Raw genomic sequence first — 23,698 nt, forward strand, 5'->3', positions numbered from 1 at the left:
ACGTTACAGCTATTTTTGATAAGAACGTTGTTGCTGCTGCATTGAATGGATTTTATATGATGGTATAAATATGTCAATTAATATTTCAATTAGCATCCATGACTAATCCTGCCCACGCTGGGAAGTTGCAGTATGCAAGTTTCTTACCAAAGGGTATATTTTTGTTCCTTTGTTATTCAACTCCGATGTCAGTTGGTAACTTGAATAGTTGGGGATAGGACAGAAAATTGAGCTGTCTTTTTCATGGGAGGTGAAGGATTGGATAGAAACGTTTCAGGAGAGGGCGAGGTCCCAATTCTCCTGCACTGTATGAAATTCTATGTTCTATTACACATTGTGCATCAACTCCTACAGACTTTCTTTTAGATGGTTGAATGCTCTAAAGTTCCTATGAACTTTGTAAAGGACTCTGTCATACAGCTTTGTTCTCCTGCTCTCTGGCTGATTGCTTAGATCATTATAAGTTTCATTATATTGCTTATTCTTTACGCTGTTGACATACCATCCATGCCATCACCTTCATCTATGGCAAGGCCATTTTGTGTTGGCTTAACAGTATAAATGGTCTTTTTTTAACAGAAAACTTTGTAAGAAATTAATCTGCTGACGTTTCACAGTAAAAACAGCATAGTCTTCAAGTGTAAACAGAGCCAAAGCAATGAAGGGAAACGGGTGTCTATGGAGCTCTGTTCTGATACCCTTGGGAAGAAGGGCCTTCTCATTTTTCATTATTTATATTTTGCCAGTAGAGGGCACAACTGCTTAAATCACACGCACTCTATTTGTGGTGTGCTGTGCTAAAAGCAATTAAAAAACTAAAGACATATACATCTATTTCCAGTAATGAACACATAGGAGAGTTTTTCTGTGTTATCAGGAACTGCTAACAGCACAAAATGTTAAAGGTTTAAAGGATGTTGTGTTCCAGAAGTGCAAGAGTGCTTGGGTTTTGCTGTGGTTTGCTGGCAGAAAGTGACGTTTGGGGCAATGCAATGAAGGGAAAGAAGGATAAAGAGATAGCAGTGCACTGGTTATAATGCAGTCTTACTGTGAAATCATCAAACACAAATTAGCTGCTCATGGACTCTGAGAATTAGAAGGCTGGGGATTTGTGTATTCCAATTTGGCAAATTTTATTTAAAACAACACTTCTGCAATGGGAAATCAATTCTTGGGGTAAATTTTGGTTGTGTTATTCTAGCTGATGTCCATGGAATGGGAATGAGAGAGAAGGAAAAGCAGTGGGCTTAAAAATGACAAAAAGAACAGTTGAGCATTGTATGCACATCTGATGATAGTCTCAGCCCAGTGGGAAGGCTTTGAAAAATCCCCAGTCCAATAGATCAGTGGCTTACCTAGAATTGTCAAGGAACAATTAATTAACAGTAGGACAAAGTTTAACAACATTCAGACACAACTGTAGGTTTCTTCTCCTTTCTGCCCAGTGCCTACAAAGTTTTGAAGGTATCTTGTGCAATATTTAAAACATTTTTGTCTTGTTGCTCGTTTTTGCTGAAGTGCTGCAGCTGAGGAGCAGCTTTCCTTGTGCCTGCAGTTCCTCTTGCAATACTCTGTGTAACTAAATAGAGCAGCAGAATAACTTACAGCTAGCAATTACTTACTTAATAAGCACATGTTCCAACATCTCCAAATCCCTCTCAGTCTTCACATGGGGTGTCTCTATGAGGGAGCACTACAATGACTTTCCAATTGAAAACAAGGAGAAACAGCTGTCTGGGGACCTCTTCCTTCCTGGAACGTGTTTTATCAGTGCAGGGACACAGTGCAAACACAACTTAATGGCTTCGGATGATTAAATATAATGTGAATTAGAAACTGCATTTGTTGGACTTTGTAGCTTGTGTGCATTACATATATGAAAAAAAAATGTTGATAATTTTAGAATAGATAAGCACAAATGCTAATTGAAAGCCCTGATTTCTGTATTTGGAGTTGGATGCCAATGCATGCCTTAAGTATTTCCACTACAATCACCATAACCCCTTTGGGCCCACTAGACAACAAGATGAGCACCTGAATGCCCTCAGGATCTTCCTTTTTGTATTAGAATTTTCTAAGGATCTTTCCCAATTGGTTTCAGTATATACAAGTCTGCAACTGCCCTCATGTTGAGATGCAATGACATTTTGGCTGGAGGTCATTAATAATACTGTTTTCCTTATTGTTTCTGTTCAAAGTACACTTGCACAGAGCTATTTGTATTCATTGCAGATGCAGAGTCTTCCCATCAGGGTATTTATAGATCTCAAAATTATTAGTGCTTGATTTAGGAAAGCATTCTTAAGCCAGACAGGAACTAAAGCATATGTTTTCATAGAGACAGAGGTAAATACTAGCTGAAATACCTCTCTGAATTCAAGTTCCTGGGACACTTTCCATCTAGTTTACTGTTCAGGTATGCTGTTTTTCCTTTCATTTTATTTTTTCATAGGTCTGTAGTATTTATGTTCCTGGTTTTCCCTGCCTGCACTGGATCCTGCTGACAAAGCTTAGCATTAAGTGCACTTACTTATTTTTCTTCAGGCATGTTTGGGATGCCTGAGTAAACTCATGAATGAGACCATGTGATACTAAAACCCAAACTTACTTCATCATGTTAAAATTAGAAGAATCAGATGATTTTCAAGACCTACATAGAGAAGTACACTGCTGGAGCACAGCTCCGTGCTTGCACAGAGGATGCTACACAAGTACCCGATGGGTGATGTGATGAAGATAATTCCTGGTATTTGGGTGTCATGATGACTGCCTTGAACTTCCCAGCTAGAACTGAAAGCTTTGGAGGTGGCTAAAACTCAGCATTGCATTTGGAAATAAATACTGCGTGTTACAGAAGTGAAAATATGTATTCTTGTAACTTGTGCTGAGCGTAATGAAAAATCATTTGTGCTGAGAAGGGAAGGAGGAGTAGCCGACTGTTTCCTCCACTCCTCCAGCATGATCACATTTCAGAATGCTTTTAAGGAGCATTTCTTCACTGCTCAAAAATTTACTAACCACATCTTTACTGGCAAGGGCTGTCTGTGCTTTGGTTTCTGTCTTCCACCCCTTAACAGTAAACTCCAAGTGGTGCTTTGGATGCATTTAAGCACTGGGTGTTCATCTCCCAGCATGAGACTGGAGTGGTTTCCCATCTTGTGAGAGCCCTCGTGCCAGGAGAGCTCCTCGGGATGTTGTGAACAAATATCCCACTTCCCCACTGCGTTCTTGGTGATATTAAAGCATCAGGTTTAGAAAATGTTCTATATTTAGCAAACTGCTGAACAGGGTGTGAGGCAGTTTGTTTGAACAAAGGATGGCAGGGGTTGTGGGAATATAACTTTGCATTTAATTCTATTTGATTAGGAAAGCTACCAGTCTGTCATTTAGCTTTCAGGACGGCCTTAAAACGTCTTTGCCTTCCACTGAGTCGCTACTCAGGCCTCCAGGCATCAGGCTTGTTTCTGCTTAACATTTCAGCTCAAGGTTGTCGGTTAATACATAATGATAAGAACAGATCCATCGCATTTTAATAGATATCACAAAATCAGACAGAAGTACTGTGAGAATAACTTGATATATAGGGAAGTAATTCTATTTTAATGCCTAGTAGCTGGAGATGTTCAGATTACTGTAATGCTATTCAAATGAACAGCTATTAATAAATATTTCAATGACACAAAAATCTGCAACAAAAACAAAACTAAATTACCTGTTTATTGGAATTGGCCTTCAATCATTTACTCATTTCTACCAGGAAAATGCCTGTACGTCTGCAAATATCATGCTCTCACCCTGTCCTCTTTCCCACAATTCACAGATTACTTTTATGCCTCCATCGACCAATATGTAAAATCATTTCACCATTTTAATTTTCTCTCTCTGTGATTTCAAGATATTGTATATCAGTTTGCACTCACTGGGCACTTAACCTTCCTATTATCATTTTCTTTCTGTACTGTGCTCTGTAGTATGATAACACAATTCACTTTCTTTTATCAGTTTTGTGTTAGTCACTGTGGTCTGATCTAGGTTCTGGCTGCATTAAGGAAATTTGCATCCATATAGCAACACCGCTGTGGTTATCACCAGCGTAAACCTTTAATGCATACAGCTGGTGTCAGGGCAAAGCAAGGCTTTCAGTGCTGCCATTTAATCCAGTCACATAATTAATTTCCTTAATACAGACAGGGCTTCTTATTAGCCTCCCCCTCCCAGTCCTTCCCCCTGCTGCTCCAAACACCATTTGCACTCTGTTTATTAGCACCGCCAGGAGCTCATGGAGACAAGGAAATGAAATTTTTAACATACTGGTGATTCGATCAATTGCATTTGATGCCAAAATAAGAGTTACCATTGACTCCACTGAAATCGGGCTAGACTGTTGTGGGATGCTTCTAAAAATACTCCCGGTGCCTCCTAGGCCTGTGGAGAGCAGTGTTATACAAAACAGCGGTAAAATGCAGATGGCTGTGGGTGTGGGGAGCATGTCCAGCACTAGTGTCAGTGTCACACTAATGCTGCAGTGACTGGAGCAAGGACTGAAGGGCATGCAGCTCATGGCCTGGCACAGCCACAGCAGGGAGTTCCTGGGCTGGAGGGGCTCATGGACACCTTGTGACATACAGATCCAAAATAGCATGTAGCTGCTGCATTGATGTTGGCCTTGCAGAAATGTAACATGTATTACTTGTCCCTGGAGAGCAAGTCCTTGGGAAAGCAGGTATCAACGTTGGCTTAGAAAGAGAAACATTTATTATAAGTGAGAATGATTGGATGTGCATTAGGTATGTGAGGTTCTGGGAGTACTGCTGGAGAAAGTAGGTTGTTATCTACCTTCAACTGTATCCAAAGCATCATATATTTTGTGTGTCTGTTATGATCGCTGACATTACTGTGCCTGAAAGTGTGATTGGAAGTTGAAGGCTATAAAAGCTCTTATACCCAGAAAGATGGAAAACTGTGCTTACACCTGCTTATTTAATTCTTAAAACTCTGTTGTCTGGTGGCCACTTCAGACTCAAGGAACTGATCAGTCTGCTTCCAAAGAAACAGCTTAGTGGTGATTCCGGTCAGCAGTGGTTGAAAGCAGAGCATCAGCCTGCTGGCTACACATCCCATGCTGACTATAGAAGTCTTTTGCAAAGCAGTTTGGTTTAAGCTCAGTTTAAGCTTGAGGTGACTTAGATGGTATTTTTGCCAGTGGATAGGAGAGTTTTTGCAAGTGAAGGTGTCTAGGAGACAAGCTATGATTGATTTGTTTCCTGGAGGAAATTCTGGTGGATCCGAGCCTACTTGTTAACTGTGACTAAATTCCCATCTAAAACTTGGAAAAAAAAACAAGGGCTGTCAAAGCACATAGCAGAAAACAGCAGTGCAGGAAGCAATTCTATAGGCAACCTATGTGCTGAAAACACAGGTGGAAAGCATAACCTGAAAGCACACATAGCAACTATGTGTGAGGGCTGCAATCAGCTGAGCAGGTGCTCTGATAGCTGCCACTGGTGCCAGCTGATACCAGGATGGAGTTAATTTGAGTTTCCCAACCAGATTATTAATTATTAACTGGCAAGTTTCTTAGCTGATTTACTTAAATATCATATTCATTTATCTGCTTATATCCATGCCACGCTCATAAATTAAAGTTCTTTTTTTCCATGTTGATCCTTAGGAAGCATTAATTAGACAACACTACAGCAGAAGCATCGCTGTCCTTCTCATGTGATTTCTGTGACATGCTGACAGTGATGCCTGAATGACAGGTGGGAATGAAAATATCATTAGGCTGGAAGTAATGTGAGACATTTAATTAAATTATTATTGAATGTGTGCATTAGAGTAGCATTCTGGAGATGGGGATGGCAGAAGGGCATCGTGGTGTCAGGTACTGTGTGGAAAATGTGCCATCTAGCCCCAGAGTCTTCAGTCTGCAAATTGATTGTCCACACAAGTATATGGTAATGTAGTAAGTTTGCCGTGTTTTCTGAAGTGAGTAATACAGCAAAAAAATACCCATCAAGTGACTATTTCTGACTATTACAAAATAAGTGAGGGGAAGACTGCTCTATTTTCTTCTCTTCCCAAAGGTTGGTCAGTTCTTTGACCTCACAATCTCATAAAGTGCTTGTCTGGCAAACTTCAGAAAACCAGCATCTTTTATATGGAGCAACTTGCTACTTGTGATAGGGATTCGAAGTCCTTCATTTAAATAATTACTGAAACTGAAAAATGTATTAGTTGGCAGAGGCAGCCAAAAGGTGGGGTTGGGTGGGAGGCAGACAAGGGCACTGGGGAAGGCCAACTGCAAAATGCATTCTCAACATTTTCACACTATGTTTGGTCAAGCATAAAAAATAGTGGCATAAAACTCCTGTGCTGACCTGGCACAGCTGATGTTAATATTTCCATGTTGAAAGCCACGCCATAGGTCTGTGACCTTGCCAGCTCTCACATGCCCAGAAGAGCCAGGTGTAATGAATGTGAGCACGCCAGGTGTGCAGAGAGCTGCCCACAGCATTCTGAGCTTTGCTCCTGGTGGACCCACGCACTGCAGAAGTGTTCACAGCTGCCATTGTGCCACCTATGCTGGGGTCTGCTGTAAAGCTAGAGCTTGGCCCTTGTCCTGTCCTGAGCTTAAAAAAGGCAAATCTAGGCAAAAGCCCAAGGTGGATTTTAAGACATAGGATGGAGTTTCCATGCTTTAGGCTCTCAGCTGACAGGTAGTAACAGGCTGAGCTCCTGCTCGGTGCCAAAGCTGTGCTGAGCTGTATTAGTCTGTATCTCAGTGCTCAGCTCATGAGTGGGGAGCTCGTTATATCACAGTTATTCCATCACCTCTATGAGCCCTACGTGACTGCGCTCTGCCCATTAGAAACGTCTGATAGTTTTTCAGAGATAATTTATTTTTTCGACGTCCCTTTCTCAGAGCGGTGCCACGTTTCATTACTGAAGCAATTGCATTTCAGTGTCGGACAGCCCTTAATTACAGATGTAGACGTTCACAGAAAGGTAACGATGGTCTCTTCGGGTCCTTACAATGCATGCGATCCCAGAAGCCATGGCCAGCAGTTAGCACCTTCCACAGAACAGACTTAAGGGGAAGAGGGGGCAGCGTGTGCTTCGCTGCGCCGTGCATCGCCCTGCGCGGGGATCCTGGAAGGTAACGGGGTTTGAGAAACGCACTGCTGGCTGCTGTAAAGGGCTTACAGGAGTTCTGCTTAGCCTCATTACAGCTGCGCAGCTGTAACAGCGCGATCACCTGGAGCCAGGCTCAAGAAAACGCCCACCCGGCTCGTGCGCGGAGACCGACGTGCAGCGTCGTGTCTGTGCTGCCAGCCGGAGATCGGACCAAGTTTTAATACAAGCTCAACACGCGCCGGCCTCGCGCTGCCCCCCCCGCAGCTCCCCCGGGCTCTGCCCGCCTGGCGGCCCCGGGCACGGCGGCGGCAGCGCGTGTGGGCGGGCAGCTCGTGCCGATCCCGCCCCGCGCCTGGAGCTCGGCGCTCCCCGCTCCAGAAGAAGCGTCGGGCGCTGCGGGAGCCGCAGGATTACGGCGGGGCCGCTCGGCGGGTGCGTGGCTTCGCGTTCGGGCTGCGGGCAGAGCGGGTGGGCGGCTCGGTCCGGGAGACCCGGACGCGGTTGTGCGGCTGTCGGCGGCTCCGCTCTCGGCTCCGGGGTTATTCGCTGCGTTTACGGACGAGGAAAGGAGAAGCGGCGGTGCGTGCGCTCGGTGCGTGCCCGGGATCTCTCGCTGCCCGCCGGCTGCGGTCGCCCTTCCCAGCACGGTACGTTCCCCTCCCGCGCGGCTCGCTGCGTTCTAGCGCGTTTCATTTCGGAGATGCCCCCGGGGCGCTGCGTGCGGCTTTTCCCGAGCTCCGCCCGAAGTTCGGAGCGGTTCTGCCTTAGGGCTGTGCTCTCCGGCTTTGCTTTTGCAGGTAACTGTCTGAAATCAAGCGAGAGCGCGCGCTGCTTCTCCTCCTGTCTGGCGTCGGTGTGCAAGCTGGTAGCCCCGCTCTGCTTTTGCATCGCGGAGGGCCGCTCCGTACCCGCTGAATTCCGTCCAGAACTTTTGCAGCGGGTGCAGGAGGGGCTGCTCCGTTCCCGTCCCTGCAGCAGCAGCACGCGGCTCCGCGCTGCCGCCCCGTGCGACTCCCGCCGTGCCGCCCCGCCGCCTCCCGCTGCTCCCCGGGAGCGCTCCGCGTGCTTTGTAGCGTTCGGGGTGCTGAGCAGCGCGAGGTGACCTTGTTGCTGCTCAGCGAGGTGCCTGGCTCTGATTAACCCAAATCCGAGAGCCGACAGCCCGTTTCGGGTGGGAAATGAGGCAGCCCCAGCTTCGGGTGCGGGCTGCTTGATCAAGATTGCTGTGCTAATGGCATTGCTGCTGATGTGTGCATGTCATACGCATTTTAGAGTGCTTGTTTGGCACGAGAGGAAATACCACGGGTCCGGGAGCAGCAAACTCTTTTAAACTATTGACTGATGCATTTTGCACGAGGAACTTGAACTCGCTGGAGCTGCGTGCTGGGTTTGCCCAGAGATGCACTCGTTGCTGCTTTAAACGTTATCTGTGGGAAGTTGTGAACAAGATATTGAAACGAGGAGTGGAAACGCTGGGCTGGCTGTAAATGTCTCAGCCCTCTGTGGGGTTATTCCTGACAAGTTGGCAAGAGACTTTCCACAGTAAGCCATGGCGTTTGGGAGAGGGTTTAAGGGAAAATGGTGCAGTAAACGCGTGTGGCTCTTAGCGGATCGCTGCTGATCTGATGTCAGGACTGCGGTTAGAAGGTGCGTTGTGCTGTAAAGCTCCGCGAGCCCCGTACGACTCCACTGCTCATCGGTCACCTGCGGGCTCCGTAGGGTTTCTGCTTCTCTGCGTTCTCGATCCTAGCGCTGCCTTATGATGGGAGTAAGCTGTGCTGAGCCGAGGGCGTTGCAGCACGCAGCGGTGTAGCGCTGCTGTGGGTGCTGAGGGCTGCAGGACGGCACCGCCGCCTGTGCCTGGGGACGATCGGTCCCTGAGCTGAGTGTTGGGGCGGAGCTGCTCAGTGCAGCTGCGTGCTGTTGGGGCACTGAGGTGGGACGAGCGCTGTGTCTCTGGATCTGTACCTACAGCTCGTGGCCATGCGGTCCCGGGGCTGCACACCCGCACCTGGGGTCTGTGGGCCCGCAGAGCACCTCGTTGTCGGTGCTGGTGGAAAGCAAATTCGCGTAGGCACAAGCAGCATCTACATACGTTGTAGCTACCTCCTGTAACGCTTCTGCAAGGGCTTGTACCCCAAACACACACTGGGGAGCGTTTGTGCAAGTGGAACGTTTGGTTTCTTGGAGCAGAACTTGCTGTGTTTCATACGTTCTGGAGGCAGTGCTGTCATGGGGAGCTCCTGCACTTTGGTTTGAATTTTAGTTTTTTTGTTTGTTTGTTTTTTCCCTTGTGGTAGAAACTGATTCTACAAGTGCCATAAGCCCGTAGTTTTGTATCAGTGTGTAGCTGGTTATTATGTATTATGTGCTACCCACAAACGTGGTTTTCCACTGCTCTGAACCAATGAGAAATGTGGTGTGTTGCTGTTATCGGTGAGGAGCCAGAAAGCCTACTGAGAGAGGGGAGCAATCATCAGTCCTGGGGAATGACTGCACTGGGTTTGCTTCTTGAGTATGGGAAAGACTTTGGATGAATTATTTATAGGATTTACTGGAAATTGGGGAAAAAATGGGTTGTCTGTTCATCTGCTGAGTTTCTTTTTGTCTGTTTTAATTTTTAACCTTCTTGGTGCTGACTTTGGTGTCTGGGACTGTCACGTTCTGATAACAAATATGTTGTCTAATGGTTTGATTTTAGAAATTAACGTGATGCTACAGTCGTGTAAGATGCAAACTTGAATGTGTTCAAACTGAGCACTAGTAAAAGTACAAGTGTCTGTACAGGATGGCTTCTTCAAGAGCCTCTTGTAAATGAATGTGTTACTTGAAGTCGTGTTGTACATGGATGATGCCAAGATGGATTAAATGTCAAGGTACTCCGAAAGCAAGTTTTGCTTAAAGAAGTTTAGAAACTTGTTCTTTCAGGGTGGTTTCCACGGCATGCTCAACCCCTGGAAATAAAGGGGCAGAAGACTCACTTTGGTGCTCATGCTGTGAATGGTTGTGCTGTTGCTGCTGTCTTTAATGAAGCACCTGCAGTGGCAGGAAGTCTTTTCTCAGCTCTTGTTTGCAGATCTACAGCTTAAATTTCTGTCAGAGGCAGCCTCTTGTAGCCAAAACAGGGACAGATCAGTCACTGATTTTGCCAATTAAAAACAATTAAAATGCAGAAGCATGAACTTGATAGAGCTGCAGTCTTGTCTAATGCTAACGTCTTCACTTTTGATTTAGTGAAGCTGTTCAGAGTCACAGCCACTTCTTGATGCAGAATTGAGTATCCAGATTTTATAGCATGTGGTGTAGGAGAATGCATTGGAGGAGGAATTTAATGAATCATTGGTGATGCTTTGTCATGCGCCTTAACTCAGGAAAGGATTAGAGAGAGGCTGCAGGACTGCATGGAGTGAGATACATTCCTGTTTAAAGATCTTGATGTGGTGCTCAGGCAGCCACATCTCTCATGTGTCCATTGACACAGATGAAAATCAGCCTCAAGCTGGTGGTGGTGTTAGATGGCCTTTGCAGCAGGTGTTCTAGGAGGGTTTGGGTAACAAATATTTGACTGCAGTCATACAGTCATTAACAGTCAGAAAGACCATCGGGATCATCTTGTCCAACTGCCAGCCCATCCCCAAGTCAATTAAAATCTGCTATCTGTGGACTTTTCAGTGTGTTGCATGATAGGAAGAGGTCCTGATACAGGCTGAAGGGAAAGGGCAGAAGTTGAGTAATTCCTCCAGATTCTTAGTCTTGTTCTTGGTTGAATGAAGAAAGAGAAGTGTTGGTTTGGAGTAATGAGGATGGTTGGTCCTTTAGTGTCAAACCAAAACGTACAAGTTGAAATTTAGTCTGAGAAAAGGTTGATTAAAATTGAGCTCATAATGTATGTAACGGTGGTTTCATTTGGAATAGCTGTTGATTTTACACTCTCGAAGAAGCACTTTTTAATGTATTAAAGTAAGATGTTATTCTTCAAAATCAGTGAGAGCTTTCATCTTGCATAGCTGATGTGTTGTTGTTTTTTTCCTAGCTATCACTTTTAAGTAATGGTCTCTTGAAGAATAAATAAATGGATCAATGTAAGGAATAATTAGCTGGCAGGGCTGCTGTGTTTCCAGCTGAGTGACGCAGCAGTTGTTGCTGCTGAAGTGCTCAGTGCTGACCCACGTCCCATCTGAAACCTGTTTGTGCTCTCTGGAGAAACTTATCTGGCGAGAATGGATGGTCTTTGAAAACAGCCTGTGTTTATTTTAATATTTCAAAAATCCTGCATGTAGGAAACACTGTTTGCAGCGTTTGCCCTCGTGTGAAGCACAAAACGTTTAAAAGATGAGTTGTGGAACCACCCACATGGTGAGCCCCCCACAAAATAAGTCTGAATGGAGTTCTGAGCTTCAGAGAAGGGAAAGACAAGGAGCAGGGCTGGCTAGGAGGTGCTCCTTGCTTGGCCGTTTGTAGGGTGCTGGATAAGAACGAAATGGAGGGCTCCTCCATGAGGTGGTTGTACTGCAGGCTTCCACCATGAGTGAGTGGTTGTGATGGGCTGGGTGCAGGCGTGAGGATCTAATGAGGGGAAAAGCATAGTGTTTTGTTTAAAAAACAGCTATTCCTGTCTTTGGTGTACTAACTTGTATGTACATATAATGGGCTTTTTTCCTCTTGCTCTGCTGAAATGTCAGTGCCATGTTTGCTGTTAGGGGAGTGTGTTTCAGTTCAGCAGGCCCCTGCAGTTCCAAGCAGTGCTGTCACTCAATGTACTTAGGTCTTTTATGAAATTTAAAATATAATAAATTACGGCTATTTGTAGCTGTAGACCTGTATTTGGAGTAAATTGGTGGGGAATATCAACTATTTTTCCACAGCCTGACTTAATGTAAGGCATGGCCAGTGTCCCTCCTGCTCATGCTGAGGTCAGAACAATCATTTTCAGCCTTTTGCACTGCTTGACTACATAAGGAGCAATCCAGTCTAATCCAATCCAGAGCAGGTCAGTGAATGATAAATGTAGTTTAGCTTACAAGCATACTGATGTTCACAGTTCATTTACAGAAAAATCATGCATCTCTGTTTCTGAAGACTCTCCATTTGTTAAAATCAGCTTCTCTTGGAATTCACAGTACAACGTGAGATGAAAGAAACTGCTTTAATGGCGTGTTATTGTGGAGATATTTTACATGTAAAAACTGGTATATCAGACTGCTGTGATTCACGCAGAAGCTGTAATTACTGAATCTTACCAAGTATTTTAATTTCATCCTGGCTTAAGTAAGGTTTATGCAAATATCTAAATGTGCCTTTTTCCGCACTGATCCTTTCAGTTAGATTGGTCAAACGGGCTGTGTGTGTATCTGTGGGAACACAGTCTGGTCTTTGCTACCTTTTACCCTAGAAGGGCATTAAGGAAATAACAATTAATATAATGATGGAAGAGAGCTGTTGGCCACGGAGTGAGCCCTAGTGGGCTTGGGCTGTGTGTGGGTGCAGGGCAGCAGTGCTTCCTGGGCAATGGGGCTGTGCCATGGTGTAACCTGCATCTGCAGAAAAATGTGCCCAAAGTGCATATGTCCAATGTTTGTGATTCAAAAACCGCCAATATTTACTACAATAGCCACTTTGTTCATTAAATAGTAACTTTTTTGTCACTTCTAAGAGTACAGTGCAGGTCAGCATATGTGCAAATGACTGTTAGGAGAGTTCTCTGCTGCATCCTCAGTTATTTAACGTGTCAGCCAAACGTGTTGATGTAGATTGTAAATGATAATAAAAAGAAAAGGCTGTGCATGCATGTATCTTTTACTAGGGTCATTTGTAAAGCATGGGATTCTGCTAGGTCAGTGCCTGACCACCAGCAGCTCCTCCATGGGAGTGTGCTGAGCTCCTGGAAGGAGCTTCTAGATAGCGAGAGCTCCGAAATCTGCTCTGAAAACTGTATAAACAAAGGTGTATAGAAGCTTAGCAAGCAGGTTGGAAGTGATAGAGAGCTATCAGCGTGTTCTCTCATCTGTGTGTACACACTTGGAGTCTTTCCCTTCTGTTATTAAGATTAGCAAAAGATCTTTTTAAAATCAGAATTTCAAATCTGGACTTTGCTGGCTGTTTGTAGTTACACTGTGCAAAAAATTGTGAATATTAGCATTTTTTAAATGTGTTAATATATGTATATATATAACCCTCAAGGTTATTCCACTGACTTTTCTGTCTATAGTCAACTTTTTGTTGCAGGAAACTCTCAACGTTTCTTACATTATGACCAGAGGGTATATTTAAATAGTTTCAAATAATTGCTGCAATTGATACTCTATTTTAAAACAGCGTGATTTATAAATGTAGTGGTATGAGTCGTGTGGGATGATGATTATACAGATAATTATTGCATGTTATCAAAGCACTGAGGGTTTGAAAGTGGGATTTTTTTCCCCAAGTGTTTCCACAGTTACTGCAAAGATCTATGTTAAGTCTCCCCCACAGCTCCTGCTGGTAGCTGTTCTGACTGTATGTTTCTTCCCAGCCATGCTGGCCATCCAGGAGCCCCTTGACACAGCCCCACATGGCAGCCCTGCTGCAGGCAGATGGGTTCTCAGGGCTGCAGTGAGGGTATTTCCTCTTGCTGTAAAGCAGTTCAATCATATTACACCATTTTCTGTTATTTCCTACCTAGCAGGACACTGGGCTTTCTTAGAACAGCTTCATTAGAAAGTTCATTGTGATATTGTTTATTTCCATTCATCCAGATGATGGTGTTGAGGTCTTTGTTCCAGTAATGCAGTGGCTGTTAAGTCTCTCCATCCTCTCTTTTCCATCCCTTCTCCTCTAAAACGTAGCCCTTTGGAATGCTGCAGGAAAGGGTAGTTGCAGAGAAACCAGAAGTATGTTGGAGGAACAGCTGGTGCTCTTCATTTCTTCTGGTGCTGCCAACCGTGCTCATGAGAAGGACAGGCGAAGGGCACAAGGACTGCTGTGAGTGTTGTGCTTTGTCACAACCTTCAGGCTTCCTCCCTCAGCATCAGAACAGGAGGAGCCCCTGGCCCATAGCTTGGGAGCCATGTGCCCATCTCAAGACCTATTTGCTTGTGTGGAACTGAGGCTGTAGGTAAAGAGAAGAGCTGAGATTTTTCTGGCATTGGTCTTCTCACTGTTGTGGTTCACTGTTGTTTTTGGTTTTGTTTTTCTTCTACAGTGGGGTATGTACCTGAATAGTTGGTAGACCACTGCTCCCATTTTGAATTGTGAATACCTGTCCTTGAAATGCGTGTGAAACTGTTAAACTCTAACAGTGTCTCTGTCACATGAATCTGGGCTTTGTTCATTTCACTGGTCCGTACAGTGCAATTGTTAATGGTATCAGTTGAGTTCTCCTTAACCTTGGGATTTGAGAATAGAGTGCCTCACAGTTATTAAAAGGCAAGCATTGCATTGAAAATTTGTACTGCATCATAGGGGAATTTATTTCAACATTGATTGATTGGAGTTAAAACAAGCGAGCAGCCTTGCTGCCTTTGAGAGATGCCTGTTAAGTGCTGGGTTTGAGCAGTGCTGCTGGCTTCTGGACCATTCAGGTCTGCATCTGGCTTTTTAGGAAAACTCCTAATGTTTTTGTACATGAGCTGGCATTCGTTATATATTAGTGCTGGCTCCAACCCTTTCCTTTCCATCTGTCCTAATTTTTGCTCGTGTTGACTAAATACATTGAGTGTGTGTTTTTTGACTGAAGATGAATGTATGAAAATGAATATCTGCTTTGGATAGTCCACATTGAAAGGATAGACTCTGTAATTTTTCTCTCTTCTTTATTATGAGATTACATGAGAATATGCAGATTGATTAGCATAAGAACTCCTACAGAGTGATGGGTGTAATTTATTTGGGGTTTCCAAGTGTTCTCATGTAGCTGCCTTTCCAATGAAGCAGAAGCTGCAGGATGTGGGGAATTGAAGCTTTCCCCGGGAATGCTGGTCAGACTGGTAGGAGAATATAAATATTGGGTTTTTTCTTCCAAGTGTCTTTTCCAACCTCTGGGTCTTAAGAACTGGACTACTGATTTAATGGCCCAAATCAATGGCAAGTACTGCTGAGCAATACTACTGCAAACTTTAATGGAAGCAAAAGCTGTTTAGCTGTTCTGTAAGTCAGATTAGCAGAGGTATAAAGTCAGTCCTTTTGAGATGTAGTGGAAAGCTGGTGCTTTTCCATTAAAGGCTGCTAGGAATAAGTTGGTCAGATGAGAGCAGTGGAAAGGGAATCAGCAGCCGAGCCAGAAGGTGGATTTCTACCTTGATCTCCCGTGTGGCTGTTCCCCACTTATGACCAGAAATACTTGCTTTGGTAGTTAATGGGTAGATTAACTGTTAGATAAAAGGTCAAATTGTATGGAAGTTGTTTTAAAAGCTATTCACAGTACCATCTGTGCTTAATAATGCCATTCCTTCCTTTTCCTTCTGTTGCCAGTGTCTTTCTAGTTTGCATCACTGAAAACCTCTAAATGGGTCAAATAATGTGGGATCTTCAGGGAGATGATTTGCAAATTGCTCCAGCCTCTCTCTTCAAGTAGATGTGCTTGTTGGATGGGCTGGGTGTGGAATGGAATGGATAACTTCCAGCTGCTTTAAGTTTGGGGCATGACCGGGATAGTATTTGCTACTTAAAAATGAGATTCTGTGTATTAACTTGGGTGTTACTCTTGAGTGGGACTGAGAACCAGAATATGAAAACAGGGAGAAACCTGTGTCACCTGATGAACAAATGCAATGCTGAAAAGAATAACTAAATACTTCAGAATCCCTTTAAACGTTGAGTACTGAAACATGCAAAAGTACTGGAAATGTGCAGGTTGGCAGGTTGGATAAGTGTTCACCATTTGGTCTGTAGAACAGCACTTCCGACAGACTATTTGAAACACATCCCATTACCAGGCTTCCCTGCCATGGAGGGGCAGTGCTGCGGAGATGGTGGGGCTCCCTGCTGAATGTCCTCTGGGGTTTTTTGTTTTCTTTTCCTTTTGAGTTAAAACCTGAAAGCCTTAAAATGGAGAAGTGCTTCTTTGATTCTGTGCTTGAGGAAAGAGAATTGATTCGTTGTGTTTTTTGTTGTTGTTGTTTTTAATCTGTTCTGTAACCTGATTTGGAACAGACAAACTAAACCAACTTTAACAGAGAGGGCTTTTATGTTTATCAGCCATATGCTATACTTTTTATGCATCAGTCTCTAGCTCTCGCATCTTATCTTTAGGATTTTTGTTGTTTTCTTTACCTCTCTTCTGTTAATTCTGAAGCAAGCTGCTGAGGTCAGGTGGTTGCAGATGATGTTTTCATATGAAAAAGGGGATGAGGAAGAGGTCACTGCAGAAATGAGAGTTTTACCTACAAATTTGCAGAATTCATGAGCTGAGGCTGAGTGGTGGAGTTCTTTAACACTCTCAAGCAATACAGAAAACATAAGTTTTTAAGTTTCTTTTATGTGCAGTCATTGCTTTGCAGTTTTCTTTGTATTTCTTTCTTTCCTTTTTTTCTTCTTTTCTTGGATAATAGCTTGGAAACAGCTGAGGAAGACAAAAGGATCCAGTAACTTATTCTCTAACCCTTGAATTTGACCTGCGTCAGCCTTGTGTCTGTTCACTGCCAGGTACAGGGGATGCCAGCTCTGCAGCTGGAGATGTGTTGGTGTGGCTGAAGCCTCCCAATGGTGAATGCTGGGGAAAGCAGAGCTCTAGTTGATAAGGCTTATGGTGCTTTGTGTGGGGTCTCCAGTTGCACAGTCCATAGCATCTGCTTGGGCATTTAAGCTTACATTTTTAAGCAACATGCACCTCCCCTGAATAAAGATTTATTGATTGTACAGGGGTGTTCTGTGTACTCGTTAGGTTTGCGTGCACATTATTAGTAGTATATGAATAGCTTCTATTTGTACACTGAGAGTTTTCCACCAGAGAAGGTATTTGCTTTGTTGCTTTTATCATTCAAGATTTTATTATTCATACTAGGATAATAGTAATGAAGAAGTCATTGTGGACACATCGGATGTAACCAAATGACTTTGTGAGCTCTTGATGAAGGCTACCCTTCCTTTAGGGGCAGGTTGGATGTTGACCAGCCCAGCCCTAAGGGCAATGCACTCGGTGGCCTTCTGGCAAGGTAGCAGGAGGCAGCTGCTCACTGCAATGCTCACTGCCTCGTGCTTGGACACTTACTGTTCAGCCTTATTTCCTAGTACTGACTAAGTAATAGTTAATCTAGCCACTTCTAAGACAAAAGCTAACATGAGAGCTAATTATTTTCCTTTGCCCCTTCTCCCCACTCCTTTGAGATCTGCTGTGTTCTCATTACTGCTTTGTCTCATGTCTTGCTATACTATAAAGTTCTATTGAAATTCTAGTGGGAAGAAGTGTTGACACATTTCAAAGAATTAGCCAATGATTTGTGGAATCAAGTATGTTTACTGAAGTAGTCACGTGTATGCTGTAGTTTTCCTTTCACATCTTCAGGTTCATCTGCTTATGGATCTTCCAGTTCATCAGTTTCTCACTAGAATAGTAACTATTGGAGTTTCAATCTTGCTCTGACCATCTCTGCTGTTGTATTGCTAAAGAAAATATGGATCAGTGTAGTTCTGATGATGAGCTGTGTTTCTAGTGCTTTGAATGATATGGTTTAGTCTACTTGAGAATCCTTATTCCTTGGTAAGCTTAAAATGCAAACAGAAGAGGTTCAGTACTTAACTGTGCTCTTTTTTCGTGGCTATTACATAGTAACAAGTATGAACAAGGCTTCCTTTCCTCTTCTCTGGAGAACAAAATAATGTTGTGGCTCTTGCTTGGCACTTAGTTTCATATAAGCCCTTCTGTACTGTGTAACTGCGGTTGGTGTGCTGGCACTCAGATGCTACATTGTGTATTTCATCAGGCACCCGCACTTGTGCACTGAAAGCCCTTCCGCACATCTGTTCTTCAGTGCTGCTGGCTTTGACTTTGTCCTGTCCCAAGAGTATTTTTTGTCTGAAAATAAACCAAGTAGTTTATCAGAAGTCCATTCTCTGCCTAAAATACTTGGAGTATTTATACTTGTGTTGTTTCTACAAGCATTTCTAGTTGACTGTAAAGCAGTTGCTTCTTAGGCTCTGTGTGGAAAACGTGAAATGATCTCATTTGTAGTCCAAGAAACCAAGCTTATTGTGCAGATACCAATTTGGTAAGAGGGAAACATCAAGGAGAACAAATACAGCACTTATGTCCCCTGCTGAACTGGATCTAAGTGTAAGTGGGTATATGCATAGATATTTTTTTCCCTCCTTTCTTTCTGTGGGGCAAAGTAACCGTACTCGGGAGGCATTGTCCCACATGTAGCTTGGAAGCTGTGTTGGTATCGCTGAATGTGCTTCAGAGTTGGGAAAGTTGCATAAGCTCCTTATCTGAAGCTAAGCAGCTTAAGGTAGTAGCAAAGCTCCACCACCTCGCGTTTCCTGCCTTGAAGCGATTTTAGCATAAAGTCATCTCCTTTTCAAGCATCTGAACATCTCAAGTCCACAGGTTTGGATAATGTGCATAATTAGCTGCTCATGCCTGTCAGTTTTCCTGACAGAATGGAATCCTCACTGACCTTTGGCATAGTAGTGGTTTTTAAAAAGCATCAGTAAAACACGCAAAAAGTGATGGAAAGCAGTATGGAAGGTACTAACCATATCAGGTGAGATTTAACCTGAAACTTACACCAGTTCTCTTTCATTCTGAGATGGATGTGGTTCTTCAGCACAGAGTAGATGTGGGTTCTGTGTCCTTCCATCTGCTTAGCTCACCACCAGTGTCCTGACTGTAGTCTGGTAGTGGAGCAGCGCTGCTCCCTGACACCTCTTCCACTGAGGGAGGTTCAGTCTGGATGTTAGGAAATAATACTTCTCTGAAAGAGTGATCAGGCAGTGGGGTGGGCTGCCCAGGGAGGTGGTGGAGTCACAGACGCTGGAGGTGTTCAAGGAACAACTGGATGTTGTGTTAAGGGATGTGGTTTAGTGAGAACTATTGGTGATGGGTGGATGGTTGGACTGGATGATCCTGTAGGTCTTTTCCAACCATGGCGATTCTGCATAGTGAGAGTTGTATGTAGGCCTCAAGCATAGAAATCATATGTGTACTCTATCTAATCTTGTTTCAAAAATGAGTTATTCATTGATTATTGTATTTGAGTTTTTGTTGTTATTTTTTTTTTTTAATTTATTTTATTTTATAAATTGATGGACAGATCACAAATTTAACAATTGATTTGTTTTCTGTTATACAAGCCTAAGAACAGTAGCAGAGGCCGGAGATTTTGTGTCATGCTGCTGCTTATCTCATGGTTCCCTTCAGCTGAGGGAAAAGTCTCTGTTTCCATCTGATTCTCAGAAAAAGTGGAAGTACGTCATTCTGGGGCTTAGCACTGACAAGAATTATCTGCCTGCACTTCTAATTAGAATCTCATACAAATTCTAAATTCATAAGGATCCACATCCCCTTCTGGCTCACTCTTCCTTTCCAGAAGATTCAACAACTTGTCTACTAAGTCTGATAGTAATGAGCATGTCCCACTCATATTAATTTATAGCTGTCTTTGGGAAGTAGTAGCGTATAACATGATTTGGGTCTACTAAATGGCACCCATGAAAATAAATCTTTTCAAATACAAACAGTTCTGTTTTAAGAACTCTGGACACTTCTACCTAAAAGCTGTTATTTCTAGAAGCAAAATTGCAGCGAGGCTTTGCCATCGATTGCCAAAGTTCTGTTAGGGTGTTCTTCCCCCCCTGCTGTTAAATGTATGTAGATCCAATTAATATAAGAATATGAAAAAAGTCCTGAAAGCTTGCCTTAGCACTAGTCCTGGAAAACTTCCTTTATTCCTTTTGTGTTGGTTGAATTTAATGATCTTGTTGGTCAGAAAAAGGCTTCTAAAGCCTTTGAAGAACTGAAATTGCTTCTTATGACTTGGAAACATGAGCACTGAAGGCATGGTTTCAAATAGTCTTGCGCAAGGCTTTTCCTAGAGCAGCTTATGCCTTGTGTTCTTGCTTTAATAATCCCTCATCAGAGCCATGATCTATCTATTCTTGGGAGTCAGCTTTAAGCTGAGTTTGAGTCTTCTCCCACATCCTATGCAATGGAGGATGCAGAGGCTTCTCAAATACTTGCAGTAATTGCAGCAACTTCCATGCCATGTACTGGGGACCTGACTATTCAGAATTCATATTCAACTCAAAATAACTTGTGTCTAGGAGTAATGGGAAGACCTCACCTGATACATGTTGAGTACACATGTATGCTCTTCATATCAGGTATTTCCTGTTGATGAGAGTGACTACAGAAAACCGAACATTTGGAAAGTGCTAAGGGTTGCTTCCTCTTGATCTTAGGGGTGTAGGGATGTGTTATGCAGAATTATCAAGAAGCCTTTGCTCCGGACACAGGGTGATGCAAGTTCCATCACAGATGGAAGTTGTGTATCATTAGGGATAACTTTTTAAGCTGTATGCCATGTCTCCAGTGTAATTGTCCATTTCTGTTGTCTATGGGCATTTTTCTGATGCATGAGTGTTGTTAAAATACACACACGCATATACATATATGTACACACTATCTAAACTTGTTTCAAAAATGAGTTATTCATTGATTATTGTATTTGGGATTTTATATATATATATTATATATATAGTGGAGTATATATATACACATATATATGAACAATTTCCACTCAGTTCCTAAAATGAAAGGTGGTAGTGAATCATGTGAAAGGAAGTAAAGAAGATTGCCTGCTGGTGAAGCGCTGAGCTTTCTAGTTCAGTGCATTTATTAGTTCTTAAAGAGTTATGAATTTAGTTTGAGGTCATTTTGGAAAGGCACTCTCTCTTGGTCTGCAGTACACGATTAATAGCAAGAGCAGTGCCAAGTACATTAAGACACAAAGTGAACTTTGGAGGGCCATAAGAAAATAGCATCTTGTGACATCAGGAACTTGTTGCTATTTCACTGTTAGATGCTGTGGAAAAGAATGTTTCTTCTCTATGAAGAAAAGGTAAAGTAATGTTTGAGAATCAGAGGAAAAATGTAAGCATTTTAACGAGAAAAGCATCAAGTTTTGTTTTGAGCATAGGTATTTTGTAGCTGCATTTCCAGCTTGTTTGGGCAACCATGAATGATGATTGTAGAACAAGATTATAATTGAGATGAAATAGAACTCCTGAAGCTGAAAAATTAAACCTGGAGTTTTCAAATTCCATGCTCTCTGTCTCCTTGACCTTCCCATGGATTTGTTTTCCTACCAGGATATTTTGTATCCAATAACTCTTAATGCTTTATAAAGCAATTAACCTCCTTCTCCCATCTTCTCCTCCTCCCTTGGTTTTCAGATCCTCTGTCTGCCAGAGATTTCCTAATTTGGTTCCTTAGTCAGGAAATTGATCTCTCAGTACATCACGTGTTCCTAAGTTCATCAGCACAGAATGTTATCTCTGTATGTTCCATTTAGCTCTCTGCTCCTTCCAGGAGGTGTTTTTTTAACCTAAGCTGACAAACTTACCCAGCAAAGCCAGTGCGGTCTTTATCACATTTAACCTTGTGCTGGTATTTAAGGAGATCTTGTTAAGTAATTCACACACTGCTTTTGTCAACCCTTTATTCTCTTTAACATACAAGTGAAGTCTTGTTACCTGAGAAGGACAAAAGAGATGGTTTGCAGTTTAGCATTTACTACTGCTCTTTTTGGCCATTGACCAGATGTGGTTACCATTTATGTGCATTAATCTTGGGACAGACCCTGAAGTTCTTCTCCTAGTGTTAATGGGAGAACAGTCAGTTGAAATTTAATTTCTTGCCTTCTATTTCAAATTATGATTTTATGTTCAGCACCAGTTTCTTTGCTTGGGATGTAAGTAACAGGGATATCTGAGTTAGGATATCTGAACTGTGCAGAAGTGAGGTAGCTGGCTGCCAGTTCGCTGCTGACTGTTTCGTCCTTCCCCCCTTGTACTTTCTGTGATAGGGTATCTGGAGGATGGTGGTGAGTTGTGCTGTGTATGGGGCAAAAAAAGAGAACTAGGAGTGGAGGGGGCAGTGTTCTATTTAAATAAAGTAATAATAATAAAATATCATGTTCTACCATCTTAATAGTAACTGTGCTATGGTTTCATTCTGTTACGCAGTGCACTGTCACCTTCAAGCTAATCAGCCATAGCAACCTACTGAGCATCTGGTAGTGCTTTGTCTTATTCTCCAGTGGGTGACATTGTACCTGTTCATACAGTTTAGTGTGTTTTTCCTGTTAGAATCTCATTTTTGGTTTACTGTCTCTATCACAAGTCTGAAATTTGACTGAAATGCACTATTGAGATTTTCAGGCAATATCTCGTACTTTCTCTTAAAAAAAAAAAAAGCGCATAAAAGTGCATAAAAATAGTTAAGAACTTGATCCATACAAGAGGAAAGTCTCAAACTGAATAACTTTTAAAGTGAAACTTCATAGACATCAGTGCAGATTAAGCTGCCTAGGTCTCAAATAAGAAATGGGGAGCTGGAGGAAGGAACTGAAACGGGTTCAGATATAACCATTCAGCCATGACTTTGAGCTTTTCTTTCCTTTCATATCAGTGCTCTATCCTGCAGGGGATTATTTTCTTGCATGTGACTTCAAGTGTGATAATCACAGACTTAGATTAAGGGTACCTGAGGCAATATCTCCTGGAGCTCAGTTCTGTGCTGAAATTGGTGAATTCTTCCATCAAACTCCTCTGCTCCCAGCCTATGGGTACTTTTAAAGAAAAGACTAGATTGCGTATGAAATGTGTGTTTATATAAGTTTGTGTGTAAATACATTTTTCATAAAAACATAGAATTTTTACTTATTTTGTCCTTGCCCATAATACAAAAGGCTTTACACAAGGTGTTTTAGGGAGTAAGTTTAGGAAATGCTTGGAATGTTTTTGCAGGTGCTTGAGACTGGGCTGCTATTGCTCTCTGGTATTTGTTTGCTTCCTTGGTGCCTCAGTTTGGGTAAGTGGAAGTTCCTGAATTCCAGTTCCCAGCATTTGAAGTCTTTCATGATTGTGACCCTTGCCTGCCCCATCCTATGTCTCTCTGTAGGTGCTGCATCCCATTGGGGTGCTGCAGGGAGACCTGACCATTGCCCATTGCAATCGCCTGCCAGCTGCCAGCAGCACTGGGTACTGGTTCAGTCTGGGACATGATGAGGGGTACAAATAAACTTCATTCAGGTCAAGGAATATCAGATTATGAGATCAGTGCATGCTGTGAAAAACAGTGAGTTATATTTTGCCAGCCATGCAAGATAAGATAAACTATTAAAATAATGATTTGTATGAGATAGAACCAAATATGTTTTGGAAGAAATGCTGTGTTACATGCACCTCACCAGGCAGTATCCTTCATGTGTTAGTACAAAGGCTACTTGTATTTCTGAAGCCTGAAGTACTGGCTCATTGGCAGCATCATTAGCATCCCAAGACTCACACTGCTGGAGGTCAGCGAGAGCTCTGGAGAAGTTACAGTTAGCTTTTGGCAATGGCTGAGTGTGGAAAAAATACAAAT

General features: G+C 43.0%; 1 protein-coding gene across 6 annotated transcripts in view; it reads left to right on the forward strand.

The window, feature by feature from the left end:
* The first annotated feature begins 6,958 nt into the window (after positions 1-6,958).
* Positions 6,959-23,698, forward strand: part of LOC140257613 (contactin-3-like) — a 92,918-nt gene continuing 76,178 nt past the window's right edge. For 2 of the 6 annotated variants that reach the window (XM_072347026.1, XM_072347027.1), the window contains exon 1: positions 6,959-7,159. In XM_072347026.1, coding sequence (XP_072203127.1) covers positions 7,041-7,159 — 119 coding nt within the window. In that variant the 5' untranslated portion in view covers positions 6,959-7,040. Of the gene's footprint in view, positions 7,160-7,229; positions 7,785-8,545; positions 8,680-23,698 lie in introns of those variants that run through there. The other 4 variants (XM_072347028.1, XM_072347033.1, XM_072347030.1 and 1 more) reach the window with 4 other exon arrangements.

This window comes from Excalfactoria chinensis, chromosome 12, assembly GCF_039878825.1.
Source record: "Excalfactoria chinensis isolate bCotChi1 chromosome 12, bCotChi1.hap2, whole genome shotgun sequence".
Taxonomy (NCBI): domain Eukaryota; kingdom Metazoa; phylum Chordata; class Aves; order Galliformes; family Phasianidae; genus Excalfactoria; species Excalfactoria chinensis.